General features: G+C 42.6%; 1 protein-coding gene across 6 annotated transcripts in view; it reads left to right on the top strand.

Moving 5' to 3' along the window:
- The window catches only part of LOC111961739 (phosphatidylserine decarboxylase proenzyme, mitochondrial), a 56,493-nt gene that overhangs the window by 18,993 nt on the left and 13,579 nt on the right, over positions 1-23,921 (top strand). Inside the window, exons 1-3 of one of the 6 annotated variants that reach the window (XM_023984237.2) lie at positions 10,281-10,415; positions 14,507-14,940; positions 20,072-20,237. The exons of 1 other annotated variant lie outside the window; for it this stretch is intronic. In XM_023984237.2, coding sequence (XP_023840005.1) covers positions 14,888-14,940; positions 20,072-20,237 — 219 coding nt within the window. In that variant the 5' untranslated portion in view covers positions 10,281-10,415; positions 14,507-14,887. Of the gene's footprint in view, positions 1-2,308; positions 2,363-10,280; positions 10,416-14,506; positions 15,123-20,071; positions 20,238-23,921 lie in introns of those variants that run through there. 4 more of the 6 variants (XM_023984242.2, XM_023984241.2, XM_023984235.2 and 1 more) reach the window with 4 other exon arrangements.

Here is a 23,921-nt window from a genome sequence, read left to right on the forward strand (position 1 = left end):
ACCAACGCTCTGGATAACATAACAGCCAAACCAGCTCCGCTAGGGCGAGTAATGTTCAGTGAGCTGTTCTCTCTCTCTCAAGTAGATGTCTGGAAGTAGCTATGAAGTTAGCTTGGGGGCTTGACTGCTGTTAGTACATTCGGATCAACCCTTAAAGACATGGGTGGGGCTAAAGCTTAACGTGTGAACGATGCTGAATGGGTGTAGACAGAGGGGCTCTTCAATAGTGGTACCAAAACATTATTTTCTCATAAGTGAGTTTATAAACTTTCAAAGCAAAATTACTTTCCCATTGTTCCTCAAATGTAATGTATGATATACCATTTTCTAGTTCTGAGTCTCTACTTTTAGCCAATGTAAAAAACACTTTCAAATGTTGCAACATAAGACCGATTTGAGCCGGTCAGTCACATATAAGGTGCCACAGTAGATGTCAGAGCAAAAACCAAGCCATGATGTCGAAGGAATTGACTGTGGAGCTCCGAGACGAATTTTGTTGAAGCACAGATCTGGGGAAGGGTACCAAAAAATGTCTACCGCATTGAAGGTCCTCAACAACAAAGTGACCTCCATCATTCTTAAATGGAGGAAGTTTGGAACCACCAAGACTCTTCCTAGAGCTGGCCGCTCGGCCAAACTGAGCAATCTGCGGAAAAGGGCCCTGGTCAGGGGGGTGACCAAGAACCCAATGGTTACTCTGACAGAGCTCCAGAGTTCTTCTGTGGAGATGGTTGTCCTTCTGGAAGGTTTTCCCATCTCTGCAGCACTCCACCAATCAGGCCTTTATGGTAGTGTGGCCAGACAGAAGCCACTCCTCAGTAAAAGGTACTTTTCATCCTGCTTGGAGTTTGCCAAAAGGAACCTAAAGGGCTCTCAGACCATGATAAACTCTTCGTCCTGAATGCCAAGCATCACGTCATTAGGAAACCTGGCACCATCCCTACGGTGAAACATGGTGGTGGCATCATCATGCTGTGGGGATGTTAATCAGCGGCATGGTCTGGGAAACTAGTCAGGATCAAGATGAACAGAGCGAAGTACAGAGAGATCCTTGACAAAAACCCGCTCAGGACCTCACAACGACCCTAAGCACACAGCCAAGAGACAACGCACAAGTGACTTCGGGACAAGTCTCAATGTCCTTGAATGGCCCAGCCAGAGCCCGGACTTGAACCCGATCGAACATCTCTCGAGAGACCTGAAAATAGCTGTGCAGCAACACTCCCCATCCAACCCGACAGAGCTTGAGAGGATCTGCAGAGAACAATGGGAGAAACTCCCCAAATACAGGTGTGCCAAGCTTGTAGCGTCATACTCATGAAGTCTCAAGGCTGTAATTGCTGCCAAAAGTGCTTCAACAAAGTACTGAGTAAAAGGGTCTGAATACTTATGTAAATATGACATTTCAGTTTGTCTTGGACAACCTGACCAAATTCACATAGAAATGTTACTTAGATCTGTCATTCTCAATGAAAGCAAGTTGAAGAAGCGGTAGATCTGTTCTATATGTGCTATTTCTATGCTTCCCATTAAGTTTAGTTTTTGCATATTTTACTTTCGGTTTTGTATAACAGCTGAAAATACAATGTTTTTTTGTTATGGAAAATATATTTCACAGCGGTTTAAATGGTACAATGATTTTCTAAACTATACTTGCTTGTTTTGTCACAAACTGAAATTTGGCAAACTATTAGAATTGTAGCAACCAGGAAATGTCAGTGGGATTTCTGCAAAGAGCATCTTTAACTAAATGTTAAAATTAACTTTATTTAAGAATTGTATTTGTGGTTTACATGATAATCACCAAAGCAACTATATAGATTCACAACAGCAGTCAAAGGTCATGTAAAGAACCTTGGCAACCTTGCAATGAGAGCTTGTTATGAACCTTATATGACAAGCACACGCAAGTTGTTCATTACGACAATGTTTTCTTACTGAAACCGTAATGTGAAATAGTTTTTCGGTTCTAAATGTATTAGCTATATATTTCAATTGAAAATGGCATGCGCTGAAGACTGAAAGTTCATGCAGCAAAATGCTTGCCGATCTGGTTTTAGTCACACACATTCTAATTTAGCAAGCTGGCTTACAATCTTATCTCATCATTAATGCAAGCACATGACCTGAATGATAGATCTGCGCCAACTCTCTTGCTTTTTGCAGATGGCATATTTCGGAAAACTAAAGAAGCCCACTAATAGGCCCAGACAGTAACTGTGTTATTTATGTGTTCACTTTGGCGACAATCCAGTGTAAGCACACAAGTAGAACAGATCTAGATAGAGCCTAACCACATTGCTGGCTAGACGGCTAACGTTAACTAAGTGAGAGTGTGATGAGGACAGGGGCTGCTTGCTTGGTGAAGTATACTTTTTGATTATTTACTTATTCAAATATGCTGTCACTGGCTGTGGCAAGCTACTCATCGTCAAACTACCATGCCCACTTTCTCACGTCGTGACTTAGGGATGAATTATGTTCAATGAGAATCTCATAGAGCGCTCTCTTCAGGCAACCTTTGAGAAAAAATATATCAAAAAATTACCGTACGTAGAATTTGTTCATTCTACATAGTCAGTCAAAGGTTTGGACACACCTACTCATTCAAGGGTTTCTTTATTTTTACTATTTTCTACATTGTAGAATAATAGTTAAGACATCGAAACTAACACAAGGAATCATGTAGTATCCAAAAAAGTGTTATACAAATCAAAATATATTTGAGATTCTTCAAAGTAGCCATCTTTTGCCTTGACAGCTTTGCACACTCTTGGCATTTTCTCAACCAGCTTCATGAGGTAGTCACCTGGAATGCATTTCAATTAACAGGTGTGCCTTGTTAAAAGTTAATTTGTGGAATTTCTTTCCTTAATGCGTTTTGAGCCAATCAGTTGTGTTGTGACAAGGTAGGGGTGGGTATACAGAAGACTGCCCTATTTGGTAAAAGACCAAGTCCATATTATGGCAAGAACAGCTCAAATGAACAAAGAGAAATGACAGTCCATTACTTTAAGACATCACTTTTTTGAACGTTTTTTTTAAAGGGCAGTCGCAAAAACCATCGCGTGCTATGATGAAACTGGCTCTCATGAGGACTACCACAGGAATGGAAGACCCAGAGTTACCTCTGCTAAAGAGAATAAGTTCATTATAGTTACCAGCCTCAGAAATTGCAGCCCAAATAAATGCTTCAGCGTTCAAGTAACAGACACATCTCAACGTCAACTGTTCAGAGGAGACTGCGTGGATCAGGCTTTCGTGGTAGAATTGCTGCAAAGACAATACTACTAAAGGACACCAATAAGAAGACTTGCTTGGGCCAAGAAACACGAGCAATGGACATTAGACCAGTGGAAATCTGTCCTTTTGGTCTGAGATTTTTGGTTCCAACCGCTGTGTCTTTGTGAGATGAAGAGTAGGTGAACGGATGATCTCTGCATGTGTGGTTCCCACCGTGAAGCATGGAGGAGGTGTGATGGTGTGGGGGTGTTTTGCTGGTGACACCGTCAGTGATTTATTTAGAATTCAAGGCACACTTAACCAGCATGGCTACCACAGCATTCTGCAGCATTACGCATGCCATCTGGTTTGCCCTTAGTCCCACTATCATTTGTTTTTCAACAGGACAATGACCCAAAACAGGCTGTGTAAGGGCTATTTGACCAAGGTGTGTGATGGATGGCTGCATCAGATGACCTGGCCTCCACAATCACCCGACCTTAACCCAATTGAGATGGTTTGGGATGAGTTGGACCACAGAGTGAAGAAAAAGCACCCAAAAGTTGTTTTGTCGAGATCACAAGATAAACTTGATTTAATAGGAGTGGACGTATTAATGATAGATTGACAGCAATGTCGTAGTGCATCAGAGGCAGTAAGACTACAAAGATCTAAGACTTTGTTTATAGCACATCTGTCGTGATCTCGACATAACAGATTTTTTATTTTTTATTAATCTGTCCCCTCTGGATTTCCGTAAATCATAGCTTCAAATTATGCCCGATATACTGTCGTTGTCAGTTTTTCGTTCTGTCTATTTTTCTGAGTGCAGAACTAGGCGTATTTGGTCTATCCCTTTGTCTCTAATGCCTTACAAGTTGTTGACCTAATCAAACTGGTTTGGTACAGCTGGATTAGCAAACTTAATCCAGAAGTGATACTGAGGCTCATTCCATGGGAAATTATTGTTGGAATAGTGATCTTTTAAGTGTACGTAGTGTTAGTGTCATAGGAGTAATCCCGACAGGCCCCGTGTCGGTGTGTCATGGTAGTAAGCACAACAAGCTCCACGTAGCCTATTGTTTGTTTAGGCTATTTAACATGGGAGACGGCCAAGTGTCAAAATAGGTGATGTCATTGCAGATAACCAACAACCATAAGATCAGACCGATCAGAACGACCAATCGTAAGCCTGTTTTCCATGCCATTTCTGTGACTTTTCCCCTCCCTTTCTGTAGTGTAATCATCTTACCATACATGTGTTAGTCTTTGACTTGGTCATACAGTATCTATCAAATCACTGGGAGTCTTGTAGGCACACATGCGAGTAAAATGGTCGCACTGTAGAGCCCTGTGTAGCCTATATATGAAGCAATATAGAGCTCTATGCTAGCGCAAATTATCATGGGGAAAGCCCAGGGTTGCAATATTGCAGGTGTAGGCACTGTGTATGTTTTGAGGTCAAGTGGTAGCCTGAAAGGTCCATGTTGAATGCCTAAGGGGAAAGGTTTAAGTGATATAGGCTAAATCATGACTTTGTAGAGTCTAAAACAGGTTTCCCCAATTTGGCCTGCCGGTGATTTTAATTTGGGGTTTCTCAAGTTTTCTGAGCAAGAAATTACTTAAATAAAATAATACTTACAAAATTAGCATTTTTGTTCTTGGACATGATTGTAATATCACCAGGAAATGAGCTCAGTGCTTTTTCTTTATTTAGGAAATCTGTTCCCAAGTATTCCCACGCATAAATAGGCATATGCAGTGCATATGACGGCCTACACCGTCCAGGTGTGGACGGTGTAGGCCGTCATTGTATTTAAGAATTTGTTCTTAACTGACTTGCCTAGTTAATTTTTTTTTTTTTTTTTTTTTTTTAAATTTAAGTCAAGCTCTGGGCATATGTGATCATATACCAAAGTATTCATGGTTTGAAAGTATTCTGTTTTTCTCATACTATATCTGTTTGGGTTTCTTGCAGTCGATTTGCAGTGTACAAATTATTTGTAACTATGTTCCGACCATCTGCTCAAGGAAAAATCGTCCCACAGCTGAATGTGATTTGGACCCCTGGTCTAGGACTTGTGCCACTGGCACGTAATTTTACAGATACCATGGGACCGTATGAGAATGCAAAGAAGTACAGAAGGCATCACTTCAAATTGTCTTCTCTTCATTTTATGTACATTCATTAACCAAATAACATACAGAAAATAAATGGAATCTCCCCTGACCCTGTAAAAATGTATCATATGTCATTTCTATCATCTCTACCTTTCTGTAGAATCAGTGCTGTTGTTTATGCACCATAGTCTCTTTTATACTGTTATACTACTGTGACCCAGAGAGAATTTCTTTTGACAAAATTGTATTTGACAAAACATCCCTTTTAAACTGTTTCACCTCTGTATGTAAAGGAACTAATCTTATGTAAACGAACAGATTGGTGGGCTTATTTGCTTTAGCTACAAAAGGGTGAATATTTATACGGCAGTACTGTAATAAATTCTTGCCTATTTTGAAGTGTACCCTTTGGGGGCCTGGTATGCAGACTTTCTCAATAGGGCTTTGCAATGAATTGAGTGTGGGGTGAGGTTTTGTCACAGTGCAAATGGAAGCTCATTGGCTAGTTTGGGGATTGGGTTAGGGAATTTCCCAGACTTAAGTTGACGTTTTTATCTCTCTATATTGTAAATAAGCATGGAACTGTCAACGTGGTGGACTTTTGGTCGCACCCCCTTTTGAACTGTCCAATACAACATGCGACTATCAGAAAGAGACTTGGCAAGGTCCCCTGGTCACTGTCAAGGTCAGCATTGTCATCATGGCATCTCAACTTCCCACCGTGACTATGAACACACACACACACACTCAAAGTGTGAACACCCATACACACTCGCCTTATATTAGTGCTGAGCAATTAACCAAAATGTTGATTTATTTTAGTTTTTAAATAACTGACTGAAATCTGTTCAAGTATTTGAATTTCATGTTTTTTTGTGCGCTCAACACACCATTTGTGCTGTTTCTTTAGAGAGATTTGTCTCTGGGATATGTTGTCCCAACTCATCATAGTTAAGCGCCGAAAGATGGTAATTAACTACAGTGACCAGAATCCATTGTGCCTGTTCTCATTGGTTCTTTCCGGGCAAGCCTGTGGGGCAGGCAGACAGACATGGAGAGGAAGAGCGATAGAGCGACACAAGGGGAATAAAGAGCGTTTGCTTAGGTCTCTACACGACAGTACATGTAATTGATTGATAGTTGTTATTTAGCAGTGTTAAAAGTATGCCTGATCTACTTTTTGAAGAACTACTGAAATTGTGATTCAAGTCTGCTATGGTTAACCTGAAGGATGACTCTGGGGAGCACAGAGATAGCTGGCTGCTATAGCCTGAGCAGAGATTATATGATGACTTGAGTAAAATATTCATCAAATAAAAAAATGTAATATACAGAACTGAAATATTTTATTAAAGTAATGTGAAATAAAGGATGGTTTATTAAAAAGTGATATGCTGTAATGGCCAATCACTACCATCATTTGTTGTGTTACAGCATTGAAAACCGTGATTATATGAACTGACCTCAAAAAGCACTTATTGCTCAGCGCTACTGTGGACACACACACTTGTCAGAGAGTTAGGCTCACACTTCACAAGTCTCATTTGGCTTCTCAAAGACCCACATGCACATGGCCTCCTAACAATGGCCTGAGTTCTTCTCAGGGTGAATCTGGGCTGAGACGTGAATGGAATGGTAATGAGCAGACTAGACAGGGGCTCTCAATTTCCCCTCCGACAAGCCAAAGACACAGCATTCTGAGCCAGCTACAGGGAAATTGGGGATAGGAGCATTCCCTGTGTCTCACTCTCTACAGACATATTTAGCAGTTCCTCTTTGGGTGAAGACAGAGGTATTGTGTGTTTATGTAACATATTTTACATTTGTATGTAGTATGGATAAATGCGGATAAATACTACTGTTCAAGTTTGGGGTCACTTAGAAATGTCCTTGTTTTTTAAATGACATCAAATTGATCAGAAATACAGTGTAGACATTGTTAATGTTGTAAATGACTATTGTAGCTGGAAACGGCTGATTTAAATAAATAAAATGTAATTGAATATATATACATAGGCCCATTATCAGCAACCAATGGCACGTTGTTAGCTAATCCAAGTTTATCATTTTAAAAGGCTAATTGAACATTAGAAAACCCTTTTGCAATTATGTTAGCACAGCTGAAAACTCTAAATGCAATTGCTCTAAAAAAAGCAATAAAACTGGCCTTTAGATTAGTTGAGTATCTGGAGCATCAGCATTTGTAGGTTCGATTACAGGCTTAAAATGGCCAGAAACAAAGAACTTTCTTCTGAGACTCGTCAGTCTATTCTTGTTTTGAGAAATGAAGACTATTCCATGCGAGAAATTGCCAAGAAACTGAAGATCTCGTATGTTGAAATAGGCTAATTGCGTTGCTTTCCATCTGCTTAGCCTATGTCAGTATACAGGTAACTACAGAATGAATGATAATCGGCTGGGCTGCTATATCGGACCGATATTGGCTTTGCCGATAGTCCCTTTACACCAGTCGCCACTCTCCGTCTGAGCCACGATCACAGCACCATGCCCATAAATGTCAATCTGGGGAGATCACCAGCAGCAGCAAGCTAGCTCATTCTCCAACAAAAAGGTGCAGTATTGAGAAATGGATGACTGACACAGTGACCAAAATCGAACTCCTGTTGCAAATTATTAGTTTTAGTTAATTCACTAATAATAAGGCTCGTGTCGACTTGCCCGGATATGCATGCAATAAGCAAGCTAGCTAACCAGATAGCTATGTGACCTGTTAGCAAAGATTACAATAACTAACCCTTTAATCTGTGGTGTTAGCTATATTAGCTACTATGCTAGTTGGCTAGATAAAGATGGTCCTACGATATTAGATGGGAGCTAATAGAAAACGTAGCTAGCTAGCTAGCTTTAGCTGGTTATCATTTTGAACATGCACCATTTTCGGCAATGCGGTGACTTGCGGTGTAATGTTAGCTATTTACTGGTGTGCTGATCTGACCAGCCGCAATTATATGCATAAATTGTAAGGCTGACCAGATTTAGACGACTGGTCGATTGTTTGGTTGATAGGCTGTTGGTTGACGAAGATTTCTTAAGTTAACAGTAGCAAAACAAAAAATCATGGTATACAAGATACCTTTCTGATTCATGCCTGTCTGAGTGGACTAAGACATATGCAACTGAAATTGTATATGGTCATATTATGTAAGAACAATGGTGCAATACAAATAATATTATTTTATAAGCTAATGCACTTTCTCCTGCGTTGGATAGTGGTTGCTGTCCACGGTTCTGAAACACATCAGTGCGCTGTTGAATTGGCGCCTTTTCATTGACCATGTTGCTATGTGCATATTAGCAAAGTTAACCACCATATTGGTGTTGAGAGCAATGCGGCGGAGGCAGCAGCAGAGTTAGGAGACGAGAAAACAGCCCTTGCCTTATTGTCTAAGAAAAGAGAGGATAGAGGAAACCCCAACTTAATTAGGTCTATAACCAATAGCCTAACTGTTAAATGTGCCTGGCTTTATAAATCATCCATATATATCTACAGAAATAAGACCGATCCTGATTTATGTTGACTGTTTGAGTGTTTGGTTGAAAGCCTACTGATTCCGTGAGCACCAAGGCTCACACAACAATTTCACAAATTCTGCAGTTTTTAATCTTTGCTATGCTGTGATAAATGCTTTGCACTTTTTTTTTCATTAGACCAGCCTCCCTGGTATTATTTCAAATTTATTTAGTGTTTACACTTCCAAATTGTCAAATGATATTTATAATAATAATAACCCTCTTTTTTTCCTCGATCTCATTGTTGTTATAATAATTTCATTGTCATTAGTAAGCTTAGTATAGCAGCCAAAGTTTGGACACCTACTCATTCCAGGGTTTTTATTTTTACTATTTTCTGCATTGTAGAATAATAGTGAAGATGTCAAAACTATTACATAACACACATGGAATCATGTAGTAACCAAAAGTGTTATCCCTATTTGGTCAAATGTGTTTATCTTCTGTATACCAACCCTACCATGTCACAACATAACTGATTGGCACAAATGCATTACAGACAAAAAACTTTACAGTTTACATACATTTAAAAACATTAACATGAATAGATACTTTTATTTGAATGGAAAAATTATGCATCCATTTTATAAAGAGATTTACCATTCAAATAAAAGTATTACCATTCAAATGTATGCATTAATGCATACATGGCTATCTTTGGGAAATTGTAATTAAAACATTTAATATTGGCCTCCTTGACCCCCAGAAATCGGCATCGCCCCTAAAAAATCCATATTGGTCGCTTTCTACTGGTAACTGAAAAAAATAATGTAAATGAGAGCTATAAAGTATATTGAAAGCAGGTGCTTCCACACAGGTGTGGTTCCTGAGTTAATTAAGCAGTTAACATCCCATCATGCTTATGGTAATTTATTCTACCATGGCTATGCCCTCAGGATGACAATGTCCCCATCAACGGGGCATGAGCGAGTGGTCACTGAATGTTTTGAGTATGACGACGATGTAACCCATATGCTATGGCTGTCTGTCACCAGATCTCAACCCAATTTAACACTTATGGGAGATTCTGGAGCGGCACCTGACAGTGTTTTCCACCACCAACAAAACACCAAATTATAGAATTTCTCATGGAAGAATGGTGTCGCACCCCTCCGATAGTACATGGCTGCTTGTAGGCTTAGTTGATTACACAGTGCTATCTTTACTGTACACATTTGAATATTTGTGAAGTCTAGTTCATCACCCCAAACTTATCGTTAAGATGGCCCCGCTGTCAATTTGATGAATGATGAGATGATTATCGTATTACAGCTGTAGATTCTACAGTAGTTTTGTGCATTTGGACCATTAGGCTACTTTGGCATGTGGTGAGTCAGATGACATCACCCAGCAAATATACTCCCTTGAACGTGATATCTGCCCGCCCACCCTCTAGTCTCTTAAAGGGCTTGTCCAGCCAGTACGCAGGACTTTGTTGTGAGAGAGTAGAGGGAACTGACTAGCCTTCACCTTTAACTAGCATGCAGTGAGAGACTTAACTTCCCCTTTGTCAATTTGATTCACGCTTCAGACAACAGAAGGTAATGTTCGGAGTTTATTTTTTGAAAATGGATAAACACAATTTTAGATTAACGTTGTATAATGCATTATCTGAAATATGTAACTATGTTTATGTAAGTGTTCAATGTAATCTAATTCAACAGAATAGTGTTTAATAGGGAACTGTTACAGGAAGTGGTAACAAAATCCAAAGTGAATTTTGGGATAAACAGAATCTGTACTGAAGTGTTACTTTGACAGTTCCTATGTCTTTACAGTAACTGTTATTATGAGTAGATTACTCATAACAGTAGTCCGTAGCATCAGTGTGTCAGATAAGGAAGGAAGTGGGTGTTGTCCTGCTTTTAGGGACCGGCTCCCTGTTTGTTGAAGACATGCGTTGCTTGAGAGACTAATAGTGTTAACTGAAGACTCTCACCCCCAAAAAAGGTGCAACATCAGACTGATGGATAAACAATATTGAGAAAATAGTTGGACGCTCTGGGAGTATAGTGTGCTATTTTTCTAGAGAGGCCTTCTAGGTCAGGTTTTCAAACTTTTTGGGACCGGCTGGGACCTCTCATTTGTGATAGCAAATTCATTATGGACCCCATCATCAGCACACAACTCGCATTAGATAAAAATAGCATATGAGTTTTATAACTTCGGCAGTGCATGGCCAGATTAACCAATATTAAAGGCCCGCCTCTTGGCATCGGAGAGAGAACTTTGCCGTTTTCAAGCAAATTTCTTGCTATTCTACACATTTATCATAGTTCAGACATCATTTTTGTTGTTTCCGCTTTAAAGCTAATATCCTGCAATTCTACACATTTTGCCATGCGGCAGAGAACTTTGCAGTTTTAAATCTTAAATTACAGTACATTTAGGTAAAACAATGAAATGGGGGGGGGGGGTGGATACAAGATGTTATCGTGTTGAAAAATGTATAATTAGTGGAGTACTGTGGATACCAGGCCCATGTTGCTCAGGGTTAAAGGAAAATTCCACCCCAAAACTATCTTTTGGTATTTGTTTCATTAGTCCATTGTTGATATAGTGCCGTTTTATTTTTGTTGCATATCAGCAATCAAGTTTTCAAGATGTATAATATAGAAATACAGCCGGTATGATGTATTATTTCACAAATATTTACTATTTATTAAAACTATGAATAATGTTCCGTAAACGAGTTCATGCCAACAAATCCAATACAAAAACTATGTTCAATAAGCATAACTTTTTTATTTTGAAACAATCAGACCAGGGGTCCTGTTTCTTTTACACCTGCTACGCTAGGTTAGGCGTGAAAAAACACTGCAGCAACCTGAATGGCTGAACACGATACGCAACATCCGCGATTAGCATTTTTTTTCACCTTCTCACCATTACAGTTGAAGTCGGAAGTTTACATACACTTAGGTTGGAGTCATTAAAACTCGTTTTTCAACCACTCCACAAATTTCTTGTTATTAACAAAATATAGTTTTGGCAAGTCCGTTAGGACATCTGCTTTGTGCATGACACGATCTTAGAAGCTTTTGATAGGCTAATTGACATCATTTGAGTCAATTGGAGGTGTACCTGTGGATGTATTTCAAGGCCTACCTTCAAACTCAGTGCCTCTGCTTGACATCATGGGAAACTCAAAAGAAATGAGCCAAGACCTCAGAAAACAAATTGTAGACCTCCACAAGTCTGGTTCATCCTTGGGAGCAATTTCCAAACACCTGAAGGTACCACGTTCATCTGTACAAACAATAGTACGCAAGTATAAACACCATGGGACCATGCAGCCGTCATACCGCTCAGGAAAGAAACACGTTCTGTTTCCTGGAGATGAACATACTTTGGTGCGAAAAGTGCAAATCAATCCCAGAACAACAGCAAAGAACCTTGTGAAGATTCTGGAGGAAACGGGTACAAAAGTATCTAGATCCACAGTAAAACGAGTCCTATAATGACATAACCTGAAAGGCCGCTCAGCAAGGAAGAAGCCACTGCTCCAAAACGGCCATAAAAAGCCAGACTACGGTTTGCAACTGCACATGGGGACAAAGATTTGTACTTTTTGGAGAAATGTCCTCTGGTCTGATGAAACAAAAATAGAGCTGTTTGGCCATAATGACCATTGTTATGTTTGGAGGAAAAAGGGGGAGGCTTGCAAGCCAAAGAACACCATCCCAACCGTGAAGCACAGGGGTGGCAGCATCATGTTGTGGGGGTGCTTTGCTGCAGGAGGGACTGGTGCACTTCACAAAATAGATGGCATAATGAGGGAGGAAAATGTTGCTTCAATATATCCACATCATCTCAAGACATTAGTCAGGAAGTTAAAGCTTGGTCGCAAATGGGTCTTCCAAATGGACAATGACCCCAAGCATACTTCCAAAGCAAAAGTGCTTAAGGACAAGGCAAGGTATTGGAGTGGCCATCACAAAGCCCTGACCTCAATCCTATAGAAAATTTGTGGGCAGAACTGAAAAAGCGTGTGCGAGCAAGGAGGCCTACAAACCTGACTCAGTTACACCAGCTCTGTCAGGAGGAATGGGACAACGTTCACCCAACTTATTGTGGAAGGCTACCTGAAACATTTGACCCAATTTAAACAATTTAAAGGCAATGCTACCAAATACTAATTGAGCGTATATAAACCTCTGACCTCCTGGGAATGTGATGAAAGAAATAAAAGCTGAAATAAATAATTCTCTCTACTATTATTCTGACATTTCACATTGTTAAAATAAAGTGGTGATCTTAACTGACCTAAAACAGGGAATTTTTACTGAGATTAAATGTCAGGAATTGTGAAAAACGGAGTTTAAATGTATTTGGCTAAGGTGTATGTAAACTTCCGACTTCAACTGTAATAAAGTTGAGGAAGTCGAAGCCTTTGCAGCCTGAATGGAGAAAGTACGAACCGGTAGCCGGGACACTCGAGTGGATTACCGGCTGGCCCCTTTCCTAATAATATTGGTCTTACTTTGATGACGTGATCGATGCTTGACTGCCATTTGACATAACAGTATTTTAGCTCTTATCCATAATAATCTCATCATGTAGATTAGCCTACCAGCACAGTCTACCCAGACTGTGTCTGTGAGCTGTTGGCTAGAGCGCAGGTGCCAGGACCAGAATAGGCACATTTGATATTTAACCCAACAGTTTTTGTGACAAAACTATCGGTAGAGTTGAAACTGTGATTGAAACACATTGAACTTTTAGATTTTTATTCAGTGCATGACATTTTTTAAACGGAAAAGTACATTTTGCGCACACTACGTCATCATGCTCAGATTTTTATCCGCAACAACTCTGTTTGGTGGAAACACACCACGGTGAGAGAATGCAACATTTTTAAATGCAGATTTTAGAATATTCAAATAAATCTGTCGCCAATTGGATGGAAACCTAGCTAATAAGATCATGATCTGTTGTCTCTTCACTCCCTGCTGTTTTGTAAACAGTGAATCATTTCAGAATGATAAGTCTCATTGTTAGCCATCTGTTGTCTGACTGTGGTATTTTTAGGGATGGTTTTAAAAGGCTACTGAAGATGCATTTCAGCCCTTTGAACCGTGATTAATGTAACTGACACCAAACCAAAGGGATTATTTGCTAGTGCATAAAAGCAATTTTTTATGTGTTTAACAAGACATGAGATTTCGACGAGAGGCTATTTTGGAAAAGTCAGACAAGTAAGAAAGCTGATGGGCTTTAAAAATAGACATTAATTTAACCAAGTTATCTTCATGGTAACCAATGCTTAACGTTCTGAAATGATTCACTCTTAACAAAACAACAGGGAATGAATAGATAGCAGATTATGACAATTAGTCTAATTTCTGTTATTCGTGTAGTTGGGAGACAGAGGGTCCAGATGCCCCCCCCCCCCCCCCCCCCCAATCGGCTGATTGTAGGATAGGATAAGGTAGGAAGCAGTGGAGTCTAGCCAGGCTTTCAAAACAGGCCAAAACCTAAGTTAAAAAAACAAGGTACGGCTAGCATCCATATGAATGCTGAATTATACTGTTACACAACACTTATTAGCAGTATAGGGGAGCGGCCAGGAATCTTTAACAAGGTCCATGAACACTATAGCTGATGGGATTTTTTTCTCTCTCTCATTAAGCTGCCGCTCCCCCCAGGCAGACCAGTCCTCCTCCAGTCTCTCACTGTCACCAGTCTGCTGCAGCTCCTCTCAGATCAGCTGTGAAACAGTCACCCCACCTTCTGGCACCCAGCCTCTGCCCTCTGGTACAAAATAACGTTGAGGCCCCTGGAACCCTGAGAGAGCGAGAGAGAGTGAGATGACAGAGAGCGAAGAGAGGGAGCGAACGGATTACCCCCCTTCACCACGTCACATCCGTCCTACCAGAGAAGGGGGCCGGGCTTGAGAATAGCGGAGCGAGAGAACAAGATCCAGCGAGAGAACAGACGTGTGCACGCTGAGCGAGAGAGAGGCAGCCCCAGTGAGAGAAGTGTCTGTAATCCCCCCACACCTTCAGTGATAATGTGTCAGAGCAGGAACCTGCAGCGGGCAGCAGCGCGGAGCTCAGGGAAATGGTGAGATGCTGCAAGTCTTTGCACAGCCCTCCGTCTTGCTACAATCTCCACAGAGTTAGGGTTGATGTGCGCCGGCTCCGGCCGATCAGCTCCTCTGGGGAGCAGGGGGGAGTCAGCGGCGGCAACAGCTCAGGCCAGGGCACCCAGGGGGCCCAAGCACTCAGCCACAGGAACCGATTCAGGTATGCTGAGAGGGAGAGAGGGAACGAGATGAATGACTACAGGATGACTTGACGTGTGTATAACATGCCTGCTGTACATGACAGAGAGAGGACTGACATGGAGAGAGAATGAATGGTACTTAGCCTATAGAGGGATTGTTTACAGTACATGAGTGGTAGAGATAGATTGAAAGAGCTTGAGAGAGATGACTTGAGCGAGCATAGAGGGAACTATTAATGTAATGTTCTGCCGCGAGATTGAAGGTGTAGCAGTGGTGTGGTTTGTGAGTGGGTGTTTGTGTTGTGTACTTTGTGTTCAGCTGTGCCCTGGCTGCTTCATGAGCATGGGAACAAGTGTGAGCCAAGGGGGTGACTATTGAGTGGGTACAGTTGGTCTGCACTCCCAAAGCCCCCTCAATGTTTTTTCTCTCTCAATCTTCTGTCTGTCTCTCTCTCTCTCTGTGTCCCAGGCAGCACAAAGCCCCTGTTTGGCCTAATTGCAACGTAATATCCTTAAGCCCCGAACAGGCAGGCCAGTCAAAGGGGGAACAAAGCATCAGGTCCAGCCTTACCCTGCCAGCCTCAGAAGTGGTCCTGAAAGAAGTAACGGATAGATGGAGTTTTCAATAGCTGCGTGAAGGCTAAGACTCGGCTAGTGTGGATAGAGGCAGGAGAGAGAGAATGCTATGCAGTCAGTGATTGGCTAATATGTGCCTGCATTGAGGAAGAGAGGGGGGTGCTGCTGGAGCGTGTGTTTTGTGTGGTAGAGAGCGAGCTACAGACGGGATAGCCAGGATTTTTTTTTTTAAGGGGTAGAAGTGTACTCTTTACATGTTGAATTTGTTACTTTTGTGACATTTATCCGGGTGTCTGGGATGTTTAAGCTATACGATGGCTGAAACCAAGGCATATGACAGGTTATGGTAAAGATATTAAATATTTAAAACGTTCTGCACTGGTAGACTTGTATGAGAATTGAGATTCAATTACATTTAAATTATTTCTTAGCCTTTTTTATATCCTTTTATAAAGGGGTTAAACGTTATGCTAAATTATCTATATTAGCTCTAATCTTATATGCTGTTGTGTACCCGTCCAGGCTGTGAGTAGTAAATATTGCTCTCCTGTTTAGAGTGTAGAAAAGATGAGTGGCCCAGTGTCACACTCTGCAGTCCAAACTAGGCTAGCCAACCAGCGGTGACTGTGAGGAGAGCAGTCGCTAGCTCCAGTACACTACCTACTGAACGGCACCATACAGCCACATCAGCAGCATGCCTCAGTGGAAGTCATCCCCTACCCAGTCATCCGTGTAGCCAAAGTAATCAGAGATGTGATTTTCCCTGATGACTCAATAATTCCAGGTTTCTAGAATCAGGCGTATCTTTGATCTCTTGCTGTGGATCATTAGATTTGTTGATGACCCCCCCTCCCGACTTATGTTGTGGTGATCAAACCCTTGAGAAATGAGACAGTTAAAGGTGGTGATAGTACTGTCTGTGTAGACCCACTGAACCGCACAGCTCCACACACTGCTCCGGATCTAAAAAGCATCCTCAGATCTGTGTGTGTATGTGGAACAATATGGGCAGTGTTCTGTCTGAATGGCTGTGCTGGGGACAATCGTTAAGCACTGTCTGTAGTTTCACAAAGGGTGCATCAACACCAGCCTGTAAAGCACCATTCAATTGATCTGATTCAGCTCTGAGGCAAAACAGGTCTATAATGACACAGGGATTAAAGACACAACAGGGCCACTGACCGACCTGTGAGTATGTGTCATCAAATCAAATGTTTATTTGTCACATGCGCCAAATTAAACAGGTATATACCTTACCGTGAAATACTTACTTACAAGCCCTTAACCAACAGTGCAGTTCAAGAAATAGAGTTAATAAAATATTTACTAAATAAAATAAAAGGTAACAGTAGAATTACATAACAATAACGTGGCTATATCCAGGGGGCCCGGTACTGAGTTAATGTGCGGGGTATAGGTTAGTCAAGGTGATTTGTACATGTAGGTTGGGGTAAAGTGACTATGCATAGATGATAACCAGCGAGTAGCAGTAGTGTAAAAACAAAGAGGGGGGAATCAATATAAGTAGTCTGGGTGTCATTTTGATTAATTGTTCAGCATTCTTATAGCTTGGGGGTAGAAGCTGTTATGGAGCCTTTTGGACCTAGACTTGGCGTTCCAGTACCGCTTGCCGTGCCGTAGCAGAGAGACACGTCTATAACTTAATTGGGTTATTGGAGTCTTTGACAATTTTTTGGGCCTTCCTCTGACACCGCCTAGTATATAGGTCCTGGATGGCAGGAAGCTTGGCCCCAGTAATATATTGGGCCGTACACATTACTCTCTGTAGCGCCTTACGGTCAGATGCCGAGCAGTTGCCATACCATGCGGTGATGCAACCGGTCAGGATACTCTCGATGGTGCAGCTGTAGAACTTTTTGAGGATCTGGGGGACCCATGCCAAATAGTTTGTCTCCTGAGGGGGAAAAGGTGTTGTTGTGCCCTCTTCATGACTGTCTTGGTATGTTTGAACCATGATAGTTTGTTGGTGATGTGGACACCAAGGAACGTGAAACCCTCGACCTGCTCCACTACAGCCCTGTCGATGTAAATGAGGGCCTGTTCGGTCTTCCTTTTCCTGTAGTCCACGATCATCTCCTTTGTCTTGCTCACATTGAGGGAGAGGTTGTTGGCATGGCACCACACTGACAGGTCTTTGACCTCCCTATAGGCTGTCTCATCATTGTCGGTGATCAGGCCTACCACTGTTGTCATCAGCAAACTTAATGTTGGTGTTGGAGTCGTGCTTGGCCACACAGTCGTGGGTGAACAGGGAATACAGGAGGGTACTAAGCACGCACCCCTGAGGGGAACCGGTGTTGAGGATCAGCGTGGCAGATGTGTTGTTGCCTACCCTCACTACGTGGGGGTGGACCGTCTGGAAGTCCAGGATCTAGTTGCAGAGGGAGGTGTTTAGTCCCAGGGTCCTTAGCTTAGTTATGTCAGTGTGTCTGTGTCAATTGATTGTGAGCTTCTGTGTGTGTGCATGCGTGAGATTGTCAGGGTCAACTGTTGTAATTGAACGTATCCGGTCCTACTCCATTGTTGTCATTAGACTTGCCTCCTCGGTTTGGCCTACAGGTCACCTCTAGTTGGCAGTGTCTGTGTGTATGCCAGTGGCAGGTGTTAAGGTGCTGCTGACTGTCTATTAGGGTGTCAGTGTTGAAGCTATCCATGGCACGCTTGTCTCTTATCCTGATTAGAGTGGACTGGTATTCTTTAGGCCTATAGATAGCTGTATAGCAGAATGTATTATACCCCCTCTCTCCCCCCTCCCTCCCTTTTCAGGCCTATTAGCTCTGGCTCATCACTCTCAGGGCCAAGTATGATCCACATCCCCTGACATACTAAAGCTAATGTGGACATAACAGAGCCATTTGTTCATTATTATTTGAAAATGTATATACTATAAAATAAATTATTTGGGTATGCAAAAAATCAAATAAAAAATATAGATTTATACTAGAAAGGAGGGGGGGAAATGCATACCCAAATACCTACTATTTAGAACGCAAGTGCGGGTATTTGTACACGTCCTGTGGTTTTGGACAAAGACGGTGGATTTGCACATTGCGTGCGTTGATGTCCCTTGTTGCGGTAACATTGGCCTCCCCCCTTTAGAGGCCACTGCTGCCCTAGTTGGTCCTATTGTACAGAACCAGGGCAATACATCACAGCCACTTAAGCCTATTTTAATAGACTGTTTTACAGTGCAGCCAGGCATATTCATGCACAGATGATTTGATTTGGCTGTTGGGTGGATATGCTGTTTCTATGCATTTTATGCGGTGTGTTTACCATCCACACTTTGATGACAAGCACAAGGTTTGTCATCAAAATCCCGCTCCGCATTTATCAGCGAAGGCTCATATATTTTTTAGCTATTTTAACATGGCATATTGAGAGATCTGGATGGATGGCAGTTAGGCATTAGGATATTTTAAGGACACACACAGTTGGCCTGACTAAAAGCAGCCTGAAAAGTAGGGTGGATTCTGTATGAAATATGAATATATGAGGAGTTTCTTAGGAAACCATGTGGTGGTTTGGATGAGATACTGTAGAAGAGTACCATCTGCATTGTTGAGGAGAGTTTGGGGATACAGTGGGGAGGATGTGTGCAGTCAGAACATGTGAACCTACAGTAGCCAGTACAGGAACTCCCGGGTGGCGCAGTGGTCTAGGGCACTGCATCGCAGTGCTAGCTGCGCCACCAGAGTCTCTGGGTTCACGCCCAGGCTCTGTCGCAGCCGGCCGCAACCGGGAGGTCCGTGGGGCGACGCACAATTGGCATAGCGTCGTCCGGGTTAGGGAGGGTTTGGCCGGTAGGGATATCCTTGTCTCAGTATGTAAAATGTAATAAAATGTATGCACTCTACTGTAAGTCGCTCTGGATAAGAGCGTCTGCTAAATGACTAAAATGTAAATGTAAAATGTAGCCTATTTCCTGATAGGAATGTGTTGTGTGATTTGTGTTTGAACAGTATAAAGTAAGAGGGCATCATTGTGTCATTTTGTTTTTCCCATTATGCCGGTATTTAACACGTCTTTGTGTATAACCATTGTGTCATGTCCTTTGCGTGGACATAGGTATGTGCATTATTCACGTGCTTTGCCTGTGTGGGTGTTTGTGGGGGAGAGAGTCTGTGGGTGAATGTGTGAGCCTCTGTCCTGCCTGCTGGGCTGTCTGCTTGCCGGGTGGACTGCCGGGGGTGTCCCTGCCTGTCTGTCTGCCTGCCGGGTGGACTGCCGGGGGTGTCCCTGCCTGCCTGTCGGTGTCCCTGCCTGTCGTCTGTCTGTCCTCTTTCAGTGTTTCTGTACTGAGACTGTTTTGTGTGTACTATGTATACACGGCCATACCTGTGCCAACCCAGCGTTTTGTATGGTTGCCTAGGTTGCAGTTCCCTCAGTTGGCCTTGCGGCGTCGTCTTGGCCAGTTGAGCTGCATGTCCCGGCCCGCCTTGCGGCTGCGCTCATGGCCGCTCAGCTTCCTCTACTACTTCCTGACCTTCGGTGCACTCAAGCCCCTGGCCAAGGTTGGCTGGAGACCAACAAGCAGGGTGAGTATTTACCTGCTAACAGCTGCTGCATAATTTATTTGTGTCTATCTGTGGGTTTGTGTGTGAATGTCAATCTCAGCATCCAGGGGCACCAACTCTTAGAATACTTGTGGAGTAGGATGAGAGTTCCTCTCTTACAAGGTAAAGTACAACGTGAACACTTAAAAAGCATTATCATCACTCTAATAACCCCTGCGTCGTGACCCTAGGTTTTCTCGGCTAGAGGTGGTCTGTTAGAGGCACTGATGTGGGTGTGTAGGGATGTGCACAGTTATTTAAATATCCGAACGGACGTTAGTATTCGATTACTTTTATTTATTTATTGAACCTTTATTTAACTAGGCAAGTCAGTTAAAAACAAAATCTTATTTGCAAGACTATTCATTTAAATATATATATAAAAGAGGCGGACCAGAAAACCGAATACCTCCAGACGCTCTAGCTACCGCTCTAATCAAGTGATAGAAGTGAAAGTGAGTGCGCAGACGCAGAGCAAGCATTCTCATGTACAGTGTACAGGGGGCGAATATGAAGAAGGTGGAGCCTTTCATTGTGGAAATGGGATAAATGGATTGAAGGTACCGTTTGAACTAGACACCGGATGTAGTGTCACTCTGATGAACAGTTCCCAATTCTATAGGAAGTGGAAAACCGTTGAAGTGCCCTAAACTGAGAGACACCCCCATTAAACTAAAACGTACACAGGGGAAAAGATCACTGTGATTGGAGTTGCTGATGTTCAAGTGGAATATCATGGACAAAAAGAAAATCTGCCCTCTCTTAGTAGTGGAAGGTACTGGCCACGCTTACTAGGAAGAGGGTGGTTGAGCAAATAAATTGAACTGGATGAAATCAAAATGTCACCACAGGACATTGACATACAGCAGGTGCTTTCAAAGCATGAGTGTGTTTTCAAAGAAGGCTAGGGACATTAAAAGGGGTCAAGCTACCATTCATGTTGCTTGCTGATGCTACTCCCAGATTCTATAGGCCAAGATCAGTTCATATGCCATGAAGCCTAAAGTGGTGTGGAAATTGACAGACTCTTAGAGAGGATATAATTGTACCTGTCAAGTTTTCTGAGTGGGCAGCACCAGTTGTTCCGCATACTAAAACCAGATGGTTCAATCAGATTATGCGGTGACTATAAGCTGACTGTAAATAGAGTTTCTTCTCTGGAGCAGTACCCAATACCCAAAGTGGAGGATTTGCTTTCAACGTTAACCGGAGGGCAACAGTTTAAAAAACTGGACATGAGTCACGCATATCAAAGTGCTAATGGATAAGCTTCAACGAAGTACCTGACCATAAACACCCACAGAGGGTGTTTACCTATAAACGCTTACCTTTTGGGGTGTCTTCTGCACCAGCTATCTTCCAAAGAACTATGGAGGGAATTCTGCAGGGGATACCCAAGGTAGCGGTTTACCTCGACGACATTCTTGTCACGGGAGTCACGAAGGAGGAACATCTTCAGAACTTAGGTGAAGTTTTGAGGAGAATGGAGGACGCCGGTCTCCGGCTGAAGAGGAGCAAGTGTACACTGTTAGCTGATGAAGTGCAGTACCTGGTCACAAGGTGGATGCCAAGGGGTCACACTGTCAAAGCTAAAGTGAGGGCTGTTGTGGAAGCTCCAGCTCCGACAAACGTTACAGAGCTGAAAGCCTATCTAGGCTTACTGAATTATTATAATCGCTTCCTCCCGAACCTCTCTACCCTCTTGCTCCTCTACATCAACTGTTAAGGAAGGATGTGGCCTGGAAATGGTCAGAAAGACAGGAAAGAAGCTTTTGCAAAGTCAAAGGTGTTACTGCAATCAGCTGAAGTGCTAGTCCACTACTCAGCAGACAGAGATCTATCTATCGTGTGATGCCTCATCGTATGGTGTGGGGGCGGTGCTATCCCACCGGATGGAGAATGGTGCCGAGAAACCTATCGGGTTCATGTCAAGAACGTTGTCGCCAGCGGAGAAAAAGTACTCTCAGCTGGACAAGGAAGGACTGGCTGTCATATTCGGAATACAGGATTCCACAAGTACTTGTACGGAGAACATTCACTTTGTGACGGATCATAAACCTCTGATCTCGCTGTTCATGAACAAAAGCCAGTACCACAATGGTCTCCAAGAGTTCAACGTTGGAATGTGTGGCTCAGGGCCTACGAGTACAGAATCATTTACAAACCAGGTAGATACATGGGAATGCTGATGCTCTGAGTAGGCTGCCTGTTCCAGAAATCATCAGTCAGGAAGAAGAAAATGACCAGGTTTTGATGATCGACGTGTTGGATGATGCACCAGTGAACACAGCGCAAATCAGGCAATGGACTTCAAAGGATGTGACGTTATCACAAGTGCATGAATTTATCCTGAAAGGATGGCCTACAGTGACAGAGCCTCAGATCATGCCTTACTCACACTCGCCGCTTGGCATTGGTGTTCGAGATGGATGTGTTCTGTGGGGTTCAAGAGTAGTTTATCCCACCACAAGGGCGGGGGTTGCACTGAAGTTGTTGCATCAGTCGCATCCAGGTATGTCGAGATGAAAGGCCTAGCGAGGTCATATGTCTGGTGGCCAAAGATGGACCACGATGTGGAAAATGAGGTTAGCCGGTGTGAAGATTGTCAGAGTAACAGGAAGTCACCACCCACGCACCATTACATCCATGGAATGGCAGAAAAACCATGGACACGACTACATGTGGACTACGCTGGACCTTTCCTAGGAAAAATGTTCCTTGTGCTGATTGATTCTCATTCAAAGTGGATGGATGTTTACCCCTGAACCCGTCAACATCGTACGCTACGATTGAGAAGTTGAGACAAAGCTCAGTGTTATGGGATTGCCTCAAATGTTGGTTAGTGACAATGCTACTTGTTTTACAAGCACTGAATTCACAAGTTTCATGAAACAAAATGGAATTCAGCATGTAACGTCGGCCCCTTTTCACCATCTTCAAACGGATTAGCAGAACGTGCGGTTCAGACCTTGAAGGAGGGGATGAGGAAGATGCAAGGGCCCAGCATTGAAACAAAGGTGTCAAGATTCTTGTTTAGCTACAGGATTACTCCTCAAGCTACGACTGGGTTGTCACCTGCAGAAATGTTGATGTCAAGGAGGTTAAGGTCAACCTTGGATCTCATCAGACCAGACCTGAAAATGAAAATACAAAAAAAGCAATGGATCAAAAATGGAATCTGATACCGCCGACACCTAGAAGTTTCTCAACTGGAGATGATGTCTATACAAGAAACTATGGGTTTGGTCCTAAATGGATTCCAGCTACCATTGAGGATTGCTCAGGACCAGTATCTATTACTGTGATCATCGGAAGTGGAAAGACTAAGGAGACACGTGGATCAGATCCGAGCTCGAATTCCAGTTCCATCCGGAGATCTGGATCAATTCTTAAACGAGCAGGACAGGACATTGAACGTTCCCCAGAGTTGCAGTTGGACAAACCACCTGAGACCAACAATGCTCAACTTCCTGAGACACCAGTCGGGACGACTCTCTCCTGTGAAGTCTCCCAAAAAGGACTTGGTTTCACCATCAAGGGGTGAAGATCTGGTGGCACCAGCTACACCACCTCTGAGACGCTCTATTGAGAGAGACGTCCGCCAGACTTTTTCAGATCCTAAAGGAGATCATTTTTGAAAAATGTAAATAAGAATATAGCATAGCT

This window comes from Salvelinus sp. IW2-2015, linkage group LG4q.1:29, assembly GCF_002910315.2.
Source record: "Salvelinus sp. IW2-2015 linkage group LG4q.1:29, ASM291031v2, whole genome shotgun sequence".
In the NCBI taxonomy this organism is placed as follows: domain Eukaryota; kingdom Metazoa; phylum Chordata; class Actinopteri; order Salmoniformes; family Salmonidae; genus Salvelinus; species Salvelinus sp. IW2-2015.